The 17,528-nt window shown below is 30.2% G+C and overlaps 2 protein-coding genes across 4 annotated transcripts; both read left to right on the top strand.

Moving 5' to 3' along the window:
• The first annotated feature begins 1,555 nt into the window (after positions 1-1,555).
• LOC119683723 lies at positions 1,556-2,367 on the top strand. 2 transcript variants are annotated; one of them, XM_038097532.1, is made up of 3 exons: positions 1,556-1,630; positions 1,694-1,872; positions 1,934-2,367. In XM_038097532.1, exons 1-3 carry the CDS (start codon positions 1,579-1,581, stop codon positions 2,213-2,215), a joined length of 513 nt encoding a protein of 170 aa, XP_037953460.1. In that variant the 5' UTR covers positions 1,556-1,578; the 3' UTR covers positions 2,216-2,367. The 2 variants fall into 2 exon arrangements, with proteins under 2 accessions (XP_037953460.1, XP_037953459.1); XM_038097531.1 differs by having other exon boundaries at positions 1,556-1,636.
• Positions 2,368-5,467: 3,100 nt separating this feature from the next.
• LOC119678060 (condensin complex subunit 3-like) lies at positions 5,468-16,661 on the top strand. 2 transcript variants are annotated; one of them, XM_038089708.1, is made up of 15 exons: positions 5,468-5,554; positions 7,013-7,464; positions 7,528-7,704; positions 7,762-8,378; positions 8,445-8,648; positions 8,706-8,943; positions 10,119-10,409; positions 10,470-10,598; positions 10,678-10,874; positions 10,940-11,226; positions 11,283-11,659; positions 11,740-11,847; positions 12,067-12,852; positions 15,021-15,158; positions 15,633-16,661. In XM_038089708.1, exons 2-15 carry the CDS (start codon positions 7,291-7,293, stop codon positions 16,596-16,598), a joined length of 4,689 nt encoding a protein of 1,562 aa, XP_037945636.1. In that variant the 5' UTR covers positions 5,468-5,554; positions 7,013-7,290; the 3' UTR covers positions 16,599-16,661. The 2 variants fall into 2 exon arrangements, with proteins under 2 accessions (XP_037945636.1, XP_037945634.1); XM_038089706.1 differs by lacking the exon at positions 5,468-5,554 and having other exon boundaries at positions 6,976-7,464.
• Positions 16,662-17,528: the final 867 nt, after the last annotated feature.

The raw sequence follows: 17,528 nt of genomic DNA, 5'->3' as shown, positions 1-17,528 counted from the left end.
AAAAAAAAACAGATAGAAGGATAACCTTTATGTCAGATAGACAGGTAGCCAATAAATCTATAGACTCGAACTCTACACTTGGAAGACAGTCAATATCTTATAAAACTTTACTACTAGAAATTAAGTGGCTTTATACTGGAAATATGCACACAGTGATTTTGAGGGCAATGGTTAAGAGGACAAATTGAGTAAAAATGCTATATCCCGGAGCTAATCTGAGCAGATCGGATTTAAAAAAATGATTGAAGTGATCACTATCTATTTAACAAATATTAAGAGCTTTTAAAACTATCAGCAACCATATAGACCATGTATGGAAAACACAGAAACATTTTGACGTATACTTTAAAAATGCTCTGCTTTTATATTTTAGAGGAGAATAGTTTTCCAAAAAAAATTGATACACGATTCAGAGTAGTCAGAAAAAATTAAGATTTTAACTGAAGTGCTGTACAAGCTTTTATAGTTTAACAAGTAGCGCAGTGTGACGGAAAGATAATAATTGAGCCTATGTTATTATAATAACATTGTTGTAGTAATAATATTCTGGCAGATGGATAGTAACCAAATTTTTATTGATTATTAAATTAGGAGAGCTTAGACTAAATAGACTTTAACTATTTATCAAATATAGTACACATAGGTAGTTAAAAATCTATATGAAATATGGAATATAGACATTTATTCGAAAAAGAAAATCACTTCAACTATGAACTCCTTAAAATTATTTTGATTTTACTTTAGTACAATCCCAAATCACTTTTTAGTTCCTATGACATTAGGAGATACCAGGATTATAAGATGATCTAAAGATAAACTAAAACACCACGTTAATAGACTGGTCATATAAACGGATATAAACTGTGGATTCTGCGAAGATAATGAAAAGTCAATCACACATGAGTTGTTAGAACGCCCTGCGCTAATGCAAACACTAAATAGACTTCTGGGAATGTATATCCTTACGAAAGAGGCATTAAAATTCTGTGAGTATGTTCCATATTACTTCTTATTGACGCAACAGGGTATAGAGACTTTCTCTAAACCCAGAAGGGGGCACAATTAACCCGATGGTCGCAGTAGCACACTCCCTCTTAATAAAAATAAACTATTTAGTTTTACAACAAACTCTATAGAAATACAAAAACATATATATAATTTCGAAAGAGGCTATAAAACTCTGTAAAGTAAGTTCTATACTAAACTATACTTTTTATTGACGCAACAGGGCTTAAAGACCTACTCTAGGCCCAGAAGGGGGCACAATAGACCCGATGGTCGCAGTGCCACATACCTAACAATAATAATTATGTCCGGGTAATACAACTTGTAACTGAAAATATTCTAAATTTTTTTATATGCATGTAGATGTAGTAATATCATAGCACAACTTCACGAAACTTACAGCTTAGATAGAAACATATAAAATCTTTTAATCAAATAATAAAATCTTCATCGTGAGACATCTATTGAATGTTTTATCTCTGCGCATGACCGCTTAAATTTTTAATATGTCATTCGATGACATTCTGTTGCAAATTGTGATTGTGGAAGCAATTGTGAAAGCAAATTGAGAAAATGTTGAAAAGTCTGTATTCCGCAATATTATTAATAACAATTTCAACAAAAGGTTTTAGTAATAAAATATCTCATCTCGTACTTAAATAACAATAATAAAAATGTATTATTCTAGCCTCTGGACAATCACTAACCAACGCTATACATCGCACACAGGCTGCGATAGAACGTGTGAATGATTTGTGGTGCTATGAGTGTGACACAATGGACAATGGAACTGCCTGTGTGGATGCGCTGGGCTCAAATACGACAATATATAATAAGAAATGTAAAGGAGAAGAGTTCATATGTATGGTAAGACGGGAGGAAGTAAATTTGTATTATGTCAAAAATAATCACTAAAAATTGTTTATAGGTGAAGCGCTTTTCTTACACATTAAGCACTGAAAATTCCACAAGTTCTCCGAAAATGTGGTCTCTCAATAGACGTTGTACGGTAGTGTGTGAACCAGGTTGCATTGTTATTGGAGAGCGAACAAAACTATATGCCTGCACTTCATGTTGTGAGAAATCGTTGTGTAATACTGGCCGAGGGGCAGCAACAAGTACGTTGCATCGTGTAGAGACGGGGATAGGAACTGTAATATTTTTAACATTGCACGTCTTAGCTATGATAACATATCAAATAAATTTGTAAATAAAATCTTTATTTTAAATTAAGACAACTATATCTGCCAAATGGTGTCTTGTCGGACACATCAAAACTCCTTTTAAATTTAATTACAATTAATAATTAGCGATGTATAGATAATTGTTTCTCCTAATAAACTCTTGTGATATAAATCAAAAGGTACTATTTTATACTCTAATTTAAGCAGGAAAGATTTAACTACTCACCATTTAAATATGTTATTTAATAATCAATTTTGTTTATTATTTATTAAGATTAACTTTCTGCAAATTTAAGGGTGAAGGAAATTATTTTTTTTAAAGAAACTAAGTACAATCAGTAAAAAATTCTCTATATACTATATAGTCATAGAATTAAGGTTAATTTTTTTCTTAAATGTAAGCTAATGTCAGATAGTGGGGTGTGGCGCGATTCTGATTTCCCGTGAATACTTATTTAACAACGAATTTTAGTAAAGTGAACAATTTTATTTCAATTTTTTTTTATATGCCAATATAGCTGACTTAACAGGACATATATAAGTTTTACTTTGACTATATAAACAAATGGTAATAAGAAGACGCGCCACATACTTGTTGGGGGTTGTGTATATATAAATAATGTAAAAGCTGTTCAGAATAGCCGACTTTATTTAAATCCATTGCTAAATGAATTTGCACATTCAATTAAACAATCGATTTCCATTAAACAAATTGAACATTTGTTTTAAAGATATTTGGGATATTCATCTTTAACAATATCGGTCATTTTTTCTTTCAGAGTAGCAAAAAATACTCGGAACTTACGATAGAAAACATCTGAAACAATAAATTATCAGTAAGACTTGAAGAACACCTGAAGGAAGCAAGAGAAGCACCGAAGAAAATGAACCCCATAAAATCAAATGTCGTGAGACATATAGTAAAGGAAAATCACCACATCAACAGGGATAACGCCCAAATAATCAAAAATGTAAGGGATAGCTGAAAATTAGAAACGGCAGAAAGCATCGAAATACACAAACATCATATCTCAACTTTACTCAACGGCGACAAAGGCAACGTGTCATCGTGCCTTTTTAGATACATCCCAAAAAACCGACAACCAGTCAACCTAACTACCTGTATGTAAAAATAAAAAAAAACAACACCAGACCAATCCCGCCACCATTTCTTACCTGTCACCCCCAAGGACAATAACCTTAGGATTTATTAATATTAAGCTTAGTATTAAAAATAACATGTTTATGGTATAAATAGTTTGTAAGATTGCTAGATGTTTTAATATTAGGAATTTTCCTGATGAAGGCAAAAGCGAATTTGCCGAAACACGTGTAGAGATACACAAAAAAACTTTCGAAATAAAAGTTAGTATATTTTAAAAAACAAAAATAACCGCATTTAATAATAATGCTCTTAAAATTATCAGAGTTAAGTTTTACTCGCAAAAAATTTAAGACTAAACTTTTAATGCGGTCAAATTCAAAAATCAATCTATTCTGAATGTTCACTGAAAATACGTTTCAAAATTCAAGCTCGTATTATATCATATTCTACACAACACAACAAAAAGCATATGTCAAACAAAAGTATTCAACTTATTTTAAAAGTGCTGCCAATTTCTTTCAACCACAGTTAATGTTATTTTTATCCTGCTCTGAAAGAAAAAATCACGGCTAATATTAATTTTTAACTTATACTAGATTTACACGAGAGTTGTGTTTGTAATTTTAGCTGTCAAAAATTTTTATTTTGCATTGAAAGCAACAACAACTGACAAAATACAAACATGACAGCTAAAATTACAAACAAAACTCTCGTGTGAACCCAGTATTATAGATTATACACAAAGCACAAGTAATCGTAAATTTAATTGTATATTTACTCTCCTGGCTAGCTTCTTTAAAAAAAACAATGTAAAAATTACAATTCAATTCTAAATAAAAACAATGAAAGCTAAGATTTATCGGTTCATACTTTAAACCAATTGTACGTTCTTTCAATTCAGACTTAAAGCTCGCGTTCAATTACTTTGCTGTCGTAACTTAGTGTTCTTTCACATTTTTCAGCAATCGAACCTGAGTTATTTAACACACATACATATATGTTGAGGGCTTTCATTCTGTCTTGCAAACTTTTTGCAAGGTGCACAAAATGCATAGATTACGCGAGCTTGCAATGGACAACAAAAAAATACACACACAAAATTTCTTGCATGTGCTTGCAATCTTACTATACCCAAACCCATGTATATATGCTTGCAACGAGACAAAAAAAAAACCAACTGTTTTGGCATCTGTTGCTTATCATGTGAATGCGGTATCCTGCAAAAACAGCTGTTTCATTTTGATGTTGCAATTCTACAACATAAGTGTTCTCGCACTCTTGCAATTTTAGTATGGCATTCTTGCGTTTCGTGCACCTTACAATGACTTTGGAAGACACAGTGAATACCATTATTGCAGTAGCAGTTAAATTTACCAGCCAGCAAAGTCTGGCTCGGGAACTCGATATTCGAAAAAGTGGGGATATAATATATCTAAACACTCTTATAATTATTTCACGTTAAAGTGTTAAAATAAAGGAAATCAGTTTATTTTGTTTATTGTATTGTAAATAAAAGAAATACAAAGAAAGAAAATATGTTATTTTGTTTAATGTTTTAACTTTAGCAATACATCTTTATATAAAAATAATTTTCAAGACCACTAATGATTGGTATTTGACAATACTCGGAACAGCTGTCTATTAAGTTCTATTAATTAAAATAATATAAAAAAAATTTTGTTCTGATTCACTACTTTTCGAAACCTCTTCAAAAATTTTAAATGAATTAAACAAATTTAAATTTTCTATAGTACAATTTTACAATAACAAGAATCAGCTGATGTTTTACCAAATGTCCAAAGCAAAAGAAAACTATCAAATCTGATGTTCTTTAACTTAAACAAGTTATAGAGCACGTCTGAATTTCCTATTGCTTTTCCGCTGCTTCTTTGCAACACTTAACAAAAATCATACTACAATGCAATTGACGGCTTATTGGAACGTATGAATGTATATACATATATAAATGTATATTATATACATGTATATTTGTATAAATAATGCGGCCGCTACGACTTTTATTACATAATACATATTATTACATATTATCATAGCAAGCAATGAAATAATATTAGAAAAATACATATACTCATCAAATCAAATAAGTAAAATTAAAAAATATATTAAAAACTTTGACTTACGTTTTTCTAATACGAAAAAAATGTTCAGTTTCCCAATTAATAAATTCTAACAAAACACAACTGGAAACGGTGATATAGAATAAAAATATTAATTACAATATACTGTGAGGCTCGTAACTGTAAGTTTCCTTTAAAAATTTTTAAGTAATTATTTAAAATATAATTTAGAACACTTAAGCATTTTAACTATATTTTGCTCATTTTAAGTTATTTTATCCGTTATATGTTTTGCATAATTTCTTTTCATCGTTTTCGTTTGCGAATTTAACATAAACTGAACATACCCTTTGAAATGTTTCTTCGCACTTAGACATGGTTGTGGTGCAATGACAGGCTGGGCATTGTTTTTAAAATTTTGAATGATCAGTTATTAAGAAAGTGTGTGTAACATATAAAGCGAAAATAAGGGTTGCCAACATTTATATAAATATCTTGATTTTGTGTTGCTAGTATGAAATAATTTTTTTGTTCTAATATTACTTTATTGATAATACAAATTAATTCATACAACATAAGTCGTAATTTTATCTTTCAGAGTTTAAAAAAAAAACAGTATTAAGTCTGGTTAAAACAAATTGGTATCATTTCTAAAATATGTCAAACGCTTTTTTTTTTGACATACGTTGTTGTTGTTGTGATTTGAGTTAGTGCTATTGCGCACTTTACTCTTTTTATCAGATTCTTTTGATATATTGCTATTTGTAATTATTTCTGCTCATATGATTTTAACGCATAACTGGAATTTTGCAACATATTTCCAGTGAACATTCACAATTTACTGATTTTCAAATTTTGTTGCACTAAAACTTAAGAGTTGTAAACCTAAATCTTTAAATAAAATAATAAATAATTATAATATATAAGAATAATGTATTAAAAATATAATATAATTTGAAAATTAAAATATATACGGAATTGATAGGTACGGTAAAAATATTTACTTTTTTCCCTATTTTCAAATATATGAAATTTTTAAATTTTATTTGAAATTTGCCGTACTAAAGCTGACCAATATAGGTTAGCCTTTTGCCGTACTTGCAAGTCACCGAAAACGCATAATATTTCCACTTTACACTCTATAGTACTACGAAAAAATATTATCTTGCGATCATAAAATCGCAACACCATTTTTTACGTTTCTACGTATGTGCTCTATATATATGAAAAAGTCAAAACTAATCTATAAAGTTACAATAAGTGTCTAGAATTGTGTTTATGTTTTCTCGAAAAAATTTGTTTTTATTAACATAGATAAGTCATAAAAAACAAAAATTTGTAAATTTATAAAATCACAAATTCTTTAATTTGTTAATTATAATTTATTTAAATTGCATACATATTTAATTTAATTTTTTAATATTCATTACACATATTAAATAAAAAATTTGGAATAACATAAAATTTTAAGTTAATTTGCCGATATTTTTCTTAAAAAAAAAATATTGTATTTTAAAATTGAAATTTGAAACTTCGTTTCAATAACTAGAAATAAAGAAGTGTGATAATTTAAATATTAAATAGAAAACTAATTTTTTTTAATTTCTAAAAATTTGTTTATTATTTATCCGCGCTGGCAGCCACAACAACGTAACGGCATTTGTTGTCAAAAATGTGCGAATAAGGCCAAAAGGAGAAACACAAGCATCGAATTTTTCTCCTTTTTGTTTGAGTTTTAAGAAATAGCGTCGCTTGTTTTCAGTATTAATATATTAGAAAGAAAATTTGTTTATCTAATTGTATATGTAATTAGATGCACATTTAAAAAGGCAAGAACAATCCGAAGTGTATGAATTTATTATAAATATTACCATTCAGTTATTGGGCAAACATTTATCCAATATTTAAATCATAAAATATGGTCAGAAAACGGAAAATAGCAATAATAAGTGAGGAAAAAGAAAATCAAAATGAAGACTGCACCGAAATTTTATCAGAATGCAGTCAAATGTACACAATAATGTCCTTTGTGCAGAAAAGTGAGACTTTCCACAATAAATACACCAAAGAAATGAAATCGCTGTACACCAAGGTAAGGAGTGATATTTCCGCTTTGATATTATATTTCGGTAACAATCTATCATTTTATTTAAAGGTGGACCACAAAACATTTTTGTTTAATTTTATAAAAATAATAAAAACTGCAATGGAAGCTGATGAGCAAAATACGTATGCACAAACATCGTTGCTGTTTTGTGCAAAGTTTGTTTGCTCGTACGGGACTGACGATGCGCATCCAATTTTCAATGATACATTCAATTGGTTATTAAATGTAAGTTTCAATTCATTATTATCCATTTCTAAGTTTAATATTATTTGTGCTTTTCAGAACTATTCCAGAAATCAACACATTAGATATCGGCTGTGTCAGTTTGTGAATTTAATACTTACTGCTCTTGGAGTAGAAGCTGCACTGGAAGATGAGATATGTGATCGCATTCTAGAGTACATGCTAGATAGATTATGTGATTTAGCTCCTAACGTGCGTGTACAAGCAATTCATGCTATACAACGTTTGCAGATACCGGATAAACCTGATGATCCAGTAGTACGTGCTTATCAGTTTCATTTGTGCTCTGATCCGTCGCCACGTGTTCGTCAAGCAGTTATAACTTGCCTGGGTCGTAACTATCACACAATTCCTTATATTTTAGACAGATTGTGGGATATAGATGAAAAAGTACGACGGCATACATATGTGCATATGAGTAACTATCCTGTACGTTCTTATAAAGTATCACAACGTTTGACACTATTGGAGCAAGGTCTGAATGATCGATCAGAGTTAGTTAAAAAAGCTGTTGTCGATTTGTTGTTAAGAAACTGGATAGAAACTTTTCAAAAAAATTTAGTCGCATTAGTTTTTTCTTTAAAACTGGATTCTAATGAGGAAGAATTAGTGCGATTTAGGAAAATTGCTAAACAAACGTTATCTGCTATCTTCAAGTTAGTATAGTGTGAATATAATTTTAAAAAGTTTTATTTTTAATCTAAATTTTAAATTATTTTTAGAACAAATAAACAAGATTTAAATGATCTGATCGGTTGCTTGCCTTTTGAGAGTGACTGTGAATTCTACCGATGTGTGCCATTACAAAAGCTAAGCATTGAAGTATCAATTTATTGGCAATGTCTCGCAGAATACTTACAAAGTAAAGAAGGGGATATAGATTGTATTTTACCAGAATTAAGCGTATTTTGTGCATATGTAAAGAAGTAAGTGGTTGTTTGAAAAACGTTGATAAGTTTCCACTATTTAAGCTTTACTTACAGATTTTGTGAGCTGCAACTAACATCTGCGGACAAATTCGAATTAATCGAGTTTTACCATATACTTCACTCATTTATGGAAATATTATACATCTATGATTTGGGTGATGAAACTGGACGTAGAAATCTACACGATTTGATAGAATATTTATTGACTAGTTTCATTTTGGATGAAAAGGTTATAAAAGTTATTATATTATGTGCAGAAAATGTAATAACTGATCAGGATGCTCGAATGACGGTGAGATACTACATAATGTTAATGTTTTAATAGCTGTATTTATCTCTGGATAATACTAGAATGGCTATTCAACAGTGCTCATTAGTCTTGTTGAATTCTCACTGTTCATAAGTGAAAAATCGAATCTATTTTTGGATCTGCCCCGTTGATGTGGTTAGGTTTCTCTACTCCTTGTTCCTAATTGTCTTCAAATTTAAATTTTAAAGAATTCCCTTGACTCTCATATGTATATGACTTCGTAATTTGTTTCTTGCTCTTATTTCTTGTTATGTAAGCTACAACAACAACTAAGATATTACGTAGCTTTTAATAAAAACAATAGCAATAACACTAGTAAACACTGTAGTTCATTTATATATATTATATTATAATACATATACCAGTCATTGTTCTTCGACCCTTTGGGTTAGTTACATTACTACTGAAGATATATATTAAGCAGATCTTCATGCTGTGCTGTATGACTTATTTTCGAAATAATAGCTACTAGCCATTACGAACACCTGTTCAGCGACTTGTATCAGAATGATGGCTTCGTCATTCTTTTTTGCAGTAGTTATTTTCGAAGGAATAATATATAATAATAAGATTATAATATATATACCATTGATTGTTGTTCTCAACCCTGGTTTATTCTCGCTGCTTGTACAACTCTTTCTGACAAATCTTCATGACTCTTAGAATAACTCTTACTCCGCATCAGAACACTTGTTCGTTGAGTAATATCAGAGTGATATTTGCTTTCATGAAGGCATGAATTTTAGGCATTAAGAACACTGGTTTGATAAATAGTATCAGAATAAAAACTTTATCATTATATTTTTTTTGCATACATAAAGGATTGGTTAGTAGTCATTTAGGACACTAGTTCTTTGATTAGTATCAGAACGATAGCCCTATCATTCTTATTTTGCTTTCATTGAGGAATGGCAAGTGATCATTAAGAACACTAATTTGATAAGTAGTATCAAAACGATGAGTTAGCATTATTTTTTGCTTTCATAAAAATAGAAATACGCTGAAATAGTTATTGCGTATAAAGACCGAACTTTCGTTAAGTGATGTTATCAGTACAATAGTCAAATCATATTCCCTTAACTTTATTTTTGCTATCTAAATATTATATTCTTCATATATCATTCAATAACTCTTTTTCTATTCGCTTTCCATTACAGTTTTTGTCGAACATAGTACGAAACTTGTGCAACCTTCGTAAAGAAAATCATATTGTGCATGACCGCACCCTTATAAATGAGTTGCTGGCCAATTCCGCGGATGCGGACTTAAATTTAAAGATATCAGCGCTAAAAGTGAAAATTTTAGAATTAGAAGAACAAGAGACAAACTCTGTATTGACTAAAGATTATGTGGGAGCTCATAGCATAACAGAAGAAAAAAATGCAGTTACTATTGAATTCACAAACTTGATGAGAGCAGTAATGCAGAAGCAGCCTGATATAGATAATGTAAGTTATATAAAAAGCATATTTTAATTAATATTTTTTATATAATATATTTTTTTCTAGCATTTAATATTGCCACAGCTGATTGCTGTTAGCAATGAAACAGTCCAGAAAAGTTTGCAGATTATATTTAATATGATCGTTTCTGAGAAAACAGAATCCCTAAGTGAGAGTGCACTCAAATTATACAATGTGCGTATTTAAGAAGTATTATTATTGTTAGAATATATATTTAAAACTATTTTTTTTTTGTATTTTTTGTTAATAACAGGATTTTATATTTCGGCATATTGCTTCAAATCAAATTGGTATACGAGATTGGGCCTTAAAGTGTGCCGCTGCTTTCAGCATGATATATGAACCATTAGCAAAGGATGTATTTGAACAACTGTTCACACAGTTCTTCAAAAATCATAATATGCGTCTCTGGGAAACATCTATAAAATGCATTTTCGAGTTACTAACAAAGTAATAAGAGTTTATTTTTTTATTTTTGCTTGCTTATCTATAATAAGATTATAATTGTTACATAGATATGGATTTGAAACATTTGTTTTGCAAGAAGAACCCACAACATCGAAGAAATCTGGTCGTCCGTTATATAATTTTCTCGATGACATCGAAGATGATGCACCAGCTGTGGCAAATGCTAAAGGAGATCGAATTATTACTCTAATGTTACATTTCTTAAATACAGTGGACGATGTAATCATAATAAATGCAATTCTTGAAGGATTCTGTCGATTGGTATTACATGGACACGTTGACAACAGTGATATTTTGGAAAAAATTTTATTATTTTACTTCAATCCTCACACAGGTGAATTAACTTAATATAATCCATAAGCTCTTGATAAAAACAAGTTAATTTTACAGATTCTGGCATACATCAGACTTTAGGTGTTTTTCTGGAATGCTTTTTTGATAACAAATTACATTATCAATTAGAGCCCTGCTTATTACCAATGGTCACCACAATTATATCCGCGCCCTGTGATAGTCCTTTACGCGATATACGTCCCGAAACGATTACACGGTTTATAATTAGTACCACTTGTCAAGAGGTGTATTCAGGCGCAAATGCTATCCACATTAAATTAGCGGTATCATTCTTAAACGAAATGATAGCCAATAATAGCAACAAGGAACTTTGTAAGCTACTTACAAAGGAATTGAGAACTCTGCAAGTTAGTTCCATACAGAACCAAGATTCGAGAAAGGAAATAAAGGAATTGGTTTTAAAATTAATAAGTGTAAGTATTTTTTTTATTTAAATTTGTTTTAAAAGATATTATAGATAAGAATATATTTTTTTATATAAAATATATTTTAGACGGATTTGGATTCGAAAATGATAAAAACCATCGTAGAATTCAAGGAATTGCTAGAAGGTAGCTTTGTACCACAACCAACAAATCCTGATGTTACGGAAACAGACGATGTAAGTAAATCTGAAATAGTAAATACTTACTATATAAAACCAATGTTATAGTCCACTTCATTGAGAAAGGCCACTAAACAATAACAAATTACATACAAAAAAAATAACTGAGAGTTTGTTACTTTATTGTGCGGCTTCTCCTTTGAAATGCACTATATAGCATATATATACTTAAGAATAAAATATCTTATTAAATTTAATGTGATTATCATTGACTAGGAAACTAATGTTGCTGAGAATGCTTCAGTAGCTGCATCAGAAGCTACCACAACACATACTGTGGAAGTAGAACCCATTACTGTAAATGCAAGCACCACAACGTCTGAAAATAATAATTCCAAAACAGTGGGAAAAGAGACAACTGCTGTTCAAAACATAAATACTTCACCTAACACAGTTACGCCTACAAGGAATGGAAGAAATAATGGTTCAGCGTACAGGCATTTGCGCAAATCGTTAAACATGAAAGATACTAATAATACTAATACTACTAATAATACGCCTAATGTAAGCAATTCTGGTTCTCCAAAAATACGTATAGAATTACGAATTGATTCAGATAAAAAAACATCCGAAGAAGAGTCGGAGAAAACTACCCCACCAAGTAATATACATGCGAGGCGTAATCTGGAATTTACACCGATAATTAATGATAAAGGGAACGATGGCAATAGCAAAGATTCTACAGCAGATCATACAGCGACTGATGTCTTGAATAAAAGCAATGAATCAAATAGGAGTGCAAATATTTCAAATAACAAAAGTGTAGAGCATAATAATGGGAATGAAATAAGCACCAATAATAATGTGCTAAAGAGCAATCAAAAGGATAGAAGTAGGCTTGCGACACGTTCGAAGAATAAAGACATAACAAATAATGATAACGACAAAGCTGATAAAAATGAGAGTTTGGTTAATGGAGCAATGCGGACTAGGAGGAATGTTAACAAAGAAGATGGACATACTGACTCAATTAATAATGGTTCAGCTCGAGAAATGAGTGAAGTAAGTATTTTAACTTTAAATTTTGTTGATCGAATTTATTTTCTCATTATATAAATTAATAATATAATAATAATATTTATTTTATATTTAATTTTTTAATAATTGCTGATGGAGCATTAATACCATTAAATATGTAATTGGTTGTCTTTGTAGTGTGTTCACGTTTTTAAATTATTTTAATATTTACTTATATTAATATTTTCATTTCATTTAGGAACTTTAAGTGTCGGTGAAACATTTGTTTCATGTTAATGTTTCACCTTGTTCCTAGAATATCTCTTTCTGCTATATTCTTGCAGAAGCCAGTTGTACTTAAAACAGGCTGACACGCTACGCATATTGAACAAATGATGGTTTTATTTCCAACTACAATTCAAAATAGTTTTCCGACAAACTGATTGAAGAACATTCAGTGAGAATTCTAAAATTCAGACGCTTAATCATTCGTATTTATATCTTACCTCCGTCCTACGAATGGCGGTTTTATTTTCAATTATTATTCACATTCGTTTCCCACCTAAAGAAAACTAAAACCAGCTTTTTTTGGGGGTTTCCTTAGAGTATGTCTAATGTAGATCACACGTTTAACATCCATAAAAAAGCATTGATAGCTTATTGAATTAAAATATTGATCTTTGTTGGTGTCGACAAAAAATTAATATTTGTTTGCTGCTACTTTTAAGAAATTGTCATTATGACGAAAAGATAGTAAACAGATGTCATTAGCTTAGACGATACATTCGAGTAGTCCTATAACTATTTAAGAATGTCTATTTTATTGATCAATTGCTGCGATGGCACTACCATCAAATACATTCTAAAATAGAATAAGTGGTAACAGTCAGCTTTAATAAACTGACTTCAATAGACGTCTACTGTACAAAATCGTAAACAAAAATCCCTAATGTATTTTTATCAGGTTGCTGATTTCAATAGACGTCTACTGTACAAAATCGTAAACAAAAATCCCTAATGTATTTTTATCAGGTTGCTCAGTTTCGGGAAAATTTAGGTTTTGTTTAGGATCGGTGTACATTGTAGAGGCTCTATGAAAATCTATGATTGATAGTATGAAACAAAACCGCCATTCGTTAAATACGTGTAACGTGTTAATCTGGTTCGTGTATCTTTGATTTGGTATGCAACCAGTCTTAAGTTTACGGATAGTGTTGTCTAGCGTAGATTTGATGCTTTTTAATAGAACAGGGAGAGGATATGTATACCAATAGTAACTTAATAACGCTGTAGTTTTAGGATAGCGATCGGTGTTTTTGGAAACAAAAAACACTGGTTAAATTTGTATAGCGTATTTATCTTGCCTATACACAAACGATTTGGCCTAAAACCTGTCTGTTGCTTAGTGCTGTGTAGCATTTTAATATAAAGGACGAGAGTTGTAGTAACATATTGCCTACGTAGTTATTGAACAGTGGCCGTTTTTCTTTTTTTTTTTGAATTCCCACCAGATACTCTTCTATGTCTTGGGAAACGATTATAGTTCCAAATCGCATTTAAAACTGGTTGCAAAAATTGTTGTTTCTAGACACGTTTTTAAGTGTCCTCTGATACAAAGATCCTCTGTCCTGTCCCATTCATGCGATTCTCATTTCTTAAGGCCATTTAATTGTTTTGATGATTTTTCTAGTGGTATAGCAACTAGTTTTTATGTGAGTGTTGCTTACGTTCACTAAGGGCTTTATAAGTAAGAGTAATATAAAAAAATATTCGTCGTACGAATGGGAATAAATATTTACTTAAACGGGTTATCTATTCCCATCAAATATTTTTCATTTCTGCAGTGAGGCGAATTAAAAACAGATGGAAATTTGTTTAGACCAGGACTGGAAGATAGGATACGATCGTGGGCCACTAATTAGAATTTATTTGAATTTCCTTTTTGTGATACCATAAAAATAAAATAATATAATTTTATCAAAATATGTCAAAGGAAGAGTTGCGTAATTGTGGTAGATTAAAAACATATTTTGGGCTGCACATATTAGCCGCGGGCCGCAGATGGCCCGTGATTTGGACAGCTCTGGTTTAGACAGTTAAATTTTATTCTATCGTAGAAATCAATTAAGTTATTTTCCGTTTCTCCCTTATGTTTTTTTTTATCAGCAGATTTAATTTGAGTGCATTTATTAACTACTTTTTAAATATTTCAGCCAAGCACACCGGATGTAATCACAGAGTCACCCACAGTAGTGAAATCTGTACGTGTACGGAAACCAATTATTTATGGGAAAGATTTAATGGCAAGTTCTGTAAGAACTTCTCAACGTACCAAAACACCTTCACAGAAAGTGAGTAAGATAAGAATGGGATTAAAGTTTTAATATCAATTAGATTAATTAAAATTTTAATAAAATGTAACAATTTCTAATTTTAAGTGATATTAACCATTTGAGGATCAAGAACAAGAAAGGAACAAGAAATAATTTTAAGTATTTTGTTTAGCAAAACCTCATACTTCCATTTTTTTATATACCATATATACAATTGTGTTTTATTTGAGTTAGTTTTATTAATTGGGTCATTAGAGATTTAAATTCTATGAAATTGTAAGAATAGTGAATAATTAAAATAACAAATAAAATGTAAGCGAGTGTACAACTTTTTTAAATCTTGTTTTTCATCATGACTTTATATATAGGATAGAATATTAGTAACTAAATTTTTAGAACTTTTTTGATAATTGTATAGATTTTATTAACGTACTTTTTGTTTTCCGTTTGTTTTGCTTTTTCTTCTTTTTAATTTGTTTTCTTGGACCCTAGATAACTGAGCAAAATAATACTACACCCAGTAAATTGCGTAGGATTAATCATACAAATATAAGTTCAACAGAACTACGTAATGGTCGAAAAAGAATCTTAAAATCAACACCACTAAATACTGTAGCTGGAAATACGGAGACTATAACCCAACCTCGTAAAAGAGCTTGTTTAGACGAACAGGCAAATAATACACAAACAAAGAAGCTAACGCAAAGTGATCAGGAGGAGTCTAGCAATAACAGAACACTTAGAGCGGCGGGAGAGAGCCCATCTTCAACAAAAGAAAATGAATTTGCTGTTGTCACAAGAAGTACTAGTAAAAATGTTAAAACAAATGCACCTGAGATTACGATAAGCCAATCGACGAGATCAACAAGAAGAAATAAATTAACACAGTCTAATGCAGAAAACAATACTTCCATAACGAGTCTTAATGGTATTGAAATAATTGATTTGACCATTGACCCAGTGAATGAAAACGATGTTACTTCAGAACAAGCACGGACATTTCAAGAGGAACGTACAAGTAGGAAACACAGTACATCAAGTCCCAAAAGGTTAGTGCGTAGCAAAAGTTTAGAAAAGGTGAACAACAACAACCTCAGTACCAGTAATGAAGAAAGAAGAAATTCAATTACCACACGAAACTCTGCACGAAAAGAACGTCAACTCAACCAAATAATGACGCGAAACCGTCTACAACATGAAATGACTAGTATAAAGGTCTACAAAAATTTTTCTAGTAAGATACCAGTTAGAAGAAAAACGTACGCGGAACCATTAGTAATAAAAAGCAATGGTAATGCGACATCCAATCTGAATGGAGATATTTCACGCAGTCAAATCTCAGCTGGTAGAACAGGTTTGCCGATGACGAAGTCTTTTGTGCGTACTATGCGTAATCGTTCACCACCGACGGAAGCACCCAGATTGAAAATACCACGCCTTAGACGCGATCCATCTTAGTAAAGAAAAATATAGTATTTTAGTTAGTTCATTATTAATCTATAAAATTATGTAATTTATTTTATAAATAGCTAATATATTTTTTATTTTGAATAAGGTTTTATCTCGTTTAAATGAAAAATTTTTTATTGGGCGATTGACAAATTAAAAATACACAATAAATATTATGGTTAACTGTTGTTTATAATTCATTATATAAATATGAAATATTTAAATATTGTATATAAATAAAATTTATGAGTTAGAAAGAATTTGTTAACTAAATCTTTATTAAAATTTTAAATTAAAGTTGTTTGTTTAATTTAAGATTTAAGACTTAGGTAGTATATACGTTTATTGGGTATATATCAAATAAAAGAAAAAAACTATTTTTGTAAACAAACATTTAACTTAGTTATATCTACTCTTGTTAACTTAACACATGCTTTATATGAGAAACATAATTTCTAATGGATTCCAAATCTATAGTTTTGAAACGGGATGTTATAAACCTTATTTTAATAATAATAATAATTATAATAATAAGTACATAATGAGATTCACACTATACTAAAAGAGTTGAAATGCAAGAGCAATAAATTTCAGATATGTTATGTATATATAAAGATTAATATAACTTATTTTAATTTTGATCTTAAATATATAAAAAGTGGAAGCAGTTTTAAGGCATTTTGTGAATAAAATAAAATGAAATAGAATAAAGCTTAGTATTGACTTTAAAAACACTTTCGTGGTATGGACTAATAGTGTAGCGTGCTACCTTCTGCTCGAAAAGTATCCGGATTTTGTTGTTTGTTAACTACTCCTTAAGTAATAGACCTTTTGAGCGCCATCTGTCAATTAGTTTCTTACAGCAGCTGTTAATGTGAGACTACCTCAAGTGCATTTAGCGATTTTTACTATGGGAAAATTCTTGTTGTACGCGATTTT

This window comes from Teleopsis dalmanni, chromosome 2, assembly GCF_002237135.1.
Source record: "Teleopsis dalmanni isolate 2A chromosome 2, ASM223713v2, whole genome shotgun sequence".
Classification (NCBI taxonomy): domain Eukaryota; kingdom Metazoa; phylum Arthropoda; class Insecta; order Diptera; family Diopsidae; genus Teleopsis; species Teleopsis dalmanni.
The sequence above is the reverse complement of the archived record's forward strand: the minus strand, read 5'-3'. Positions and strand labels throughout refer to the sequence as shown.

What these genes read in the sequence shown, in the direction of transcription:
- LOC119683723 (XM_038097531.1), top strand. Translation starts at nt 1,579, where the DNA reads ATGTTGAAAAGTCTGTATTCCGCAATATTATTAATAACAATTTCAACA. An exon ending in AATTTCAACAAAAGGTTTTA is followed by an intron (nt 1,637 to 1,693) that starts GTAATAAAATAT and finishes GTATTATTCTAG; the next exon opens with CCTCTGGACAATCACTAACC. An exon ending in GAGAAGAGTTCATATGTATG is followed by an intron (nt 1,873 to 1,933) that starts GTAAGACGGGAG and finishes AATTGTTTATAG; the next exon opens with GTGAAGCGCTTTTCTTACAC.
- LOC119678060 (XM_038089708.1), top strand. Translation starts at nt 7,291, where the DNA reads ATGGTCAGAAAACGGAAAATAGCAATAATAAGTGAGGAAAAAGAAAAT. An exon ending in ACGTTATCTGCTATCTTCAA is followed by an intron (nt 8,379 to 8,444) that starts GTTAGTATAGTG and finishes AATTATTTTTAG; the next exon opens with AACAAATAAACAAGATTTAA. An exon ending in ATGTTACGGAAACAGACGAT is followed by an intron (nt 11,848 to 12,066) that starts GTAAGTAAATCT and finishes ATCATTGACTAG; the next exon opens with GAAACTAATGTTGCTGAGAA.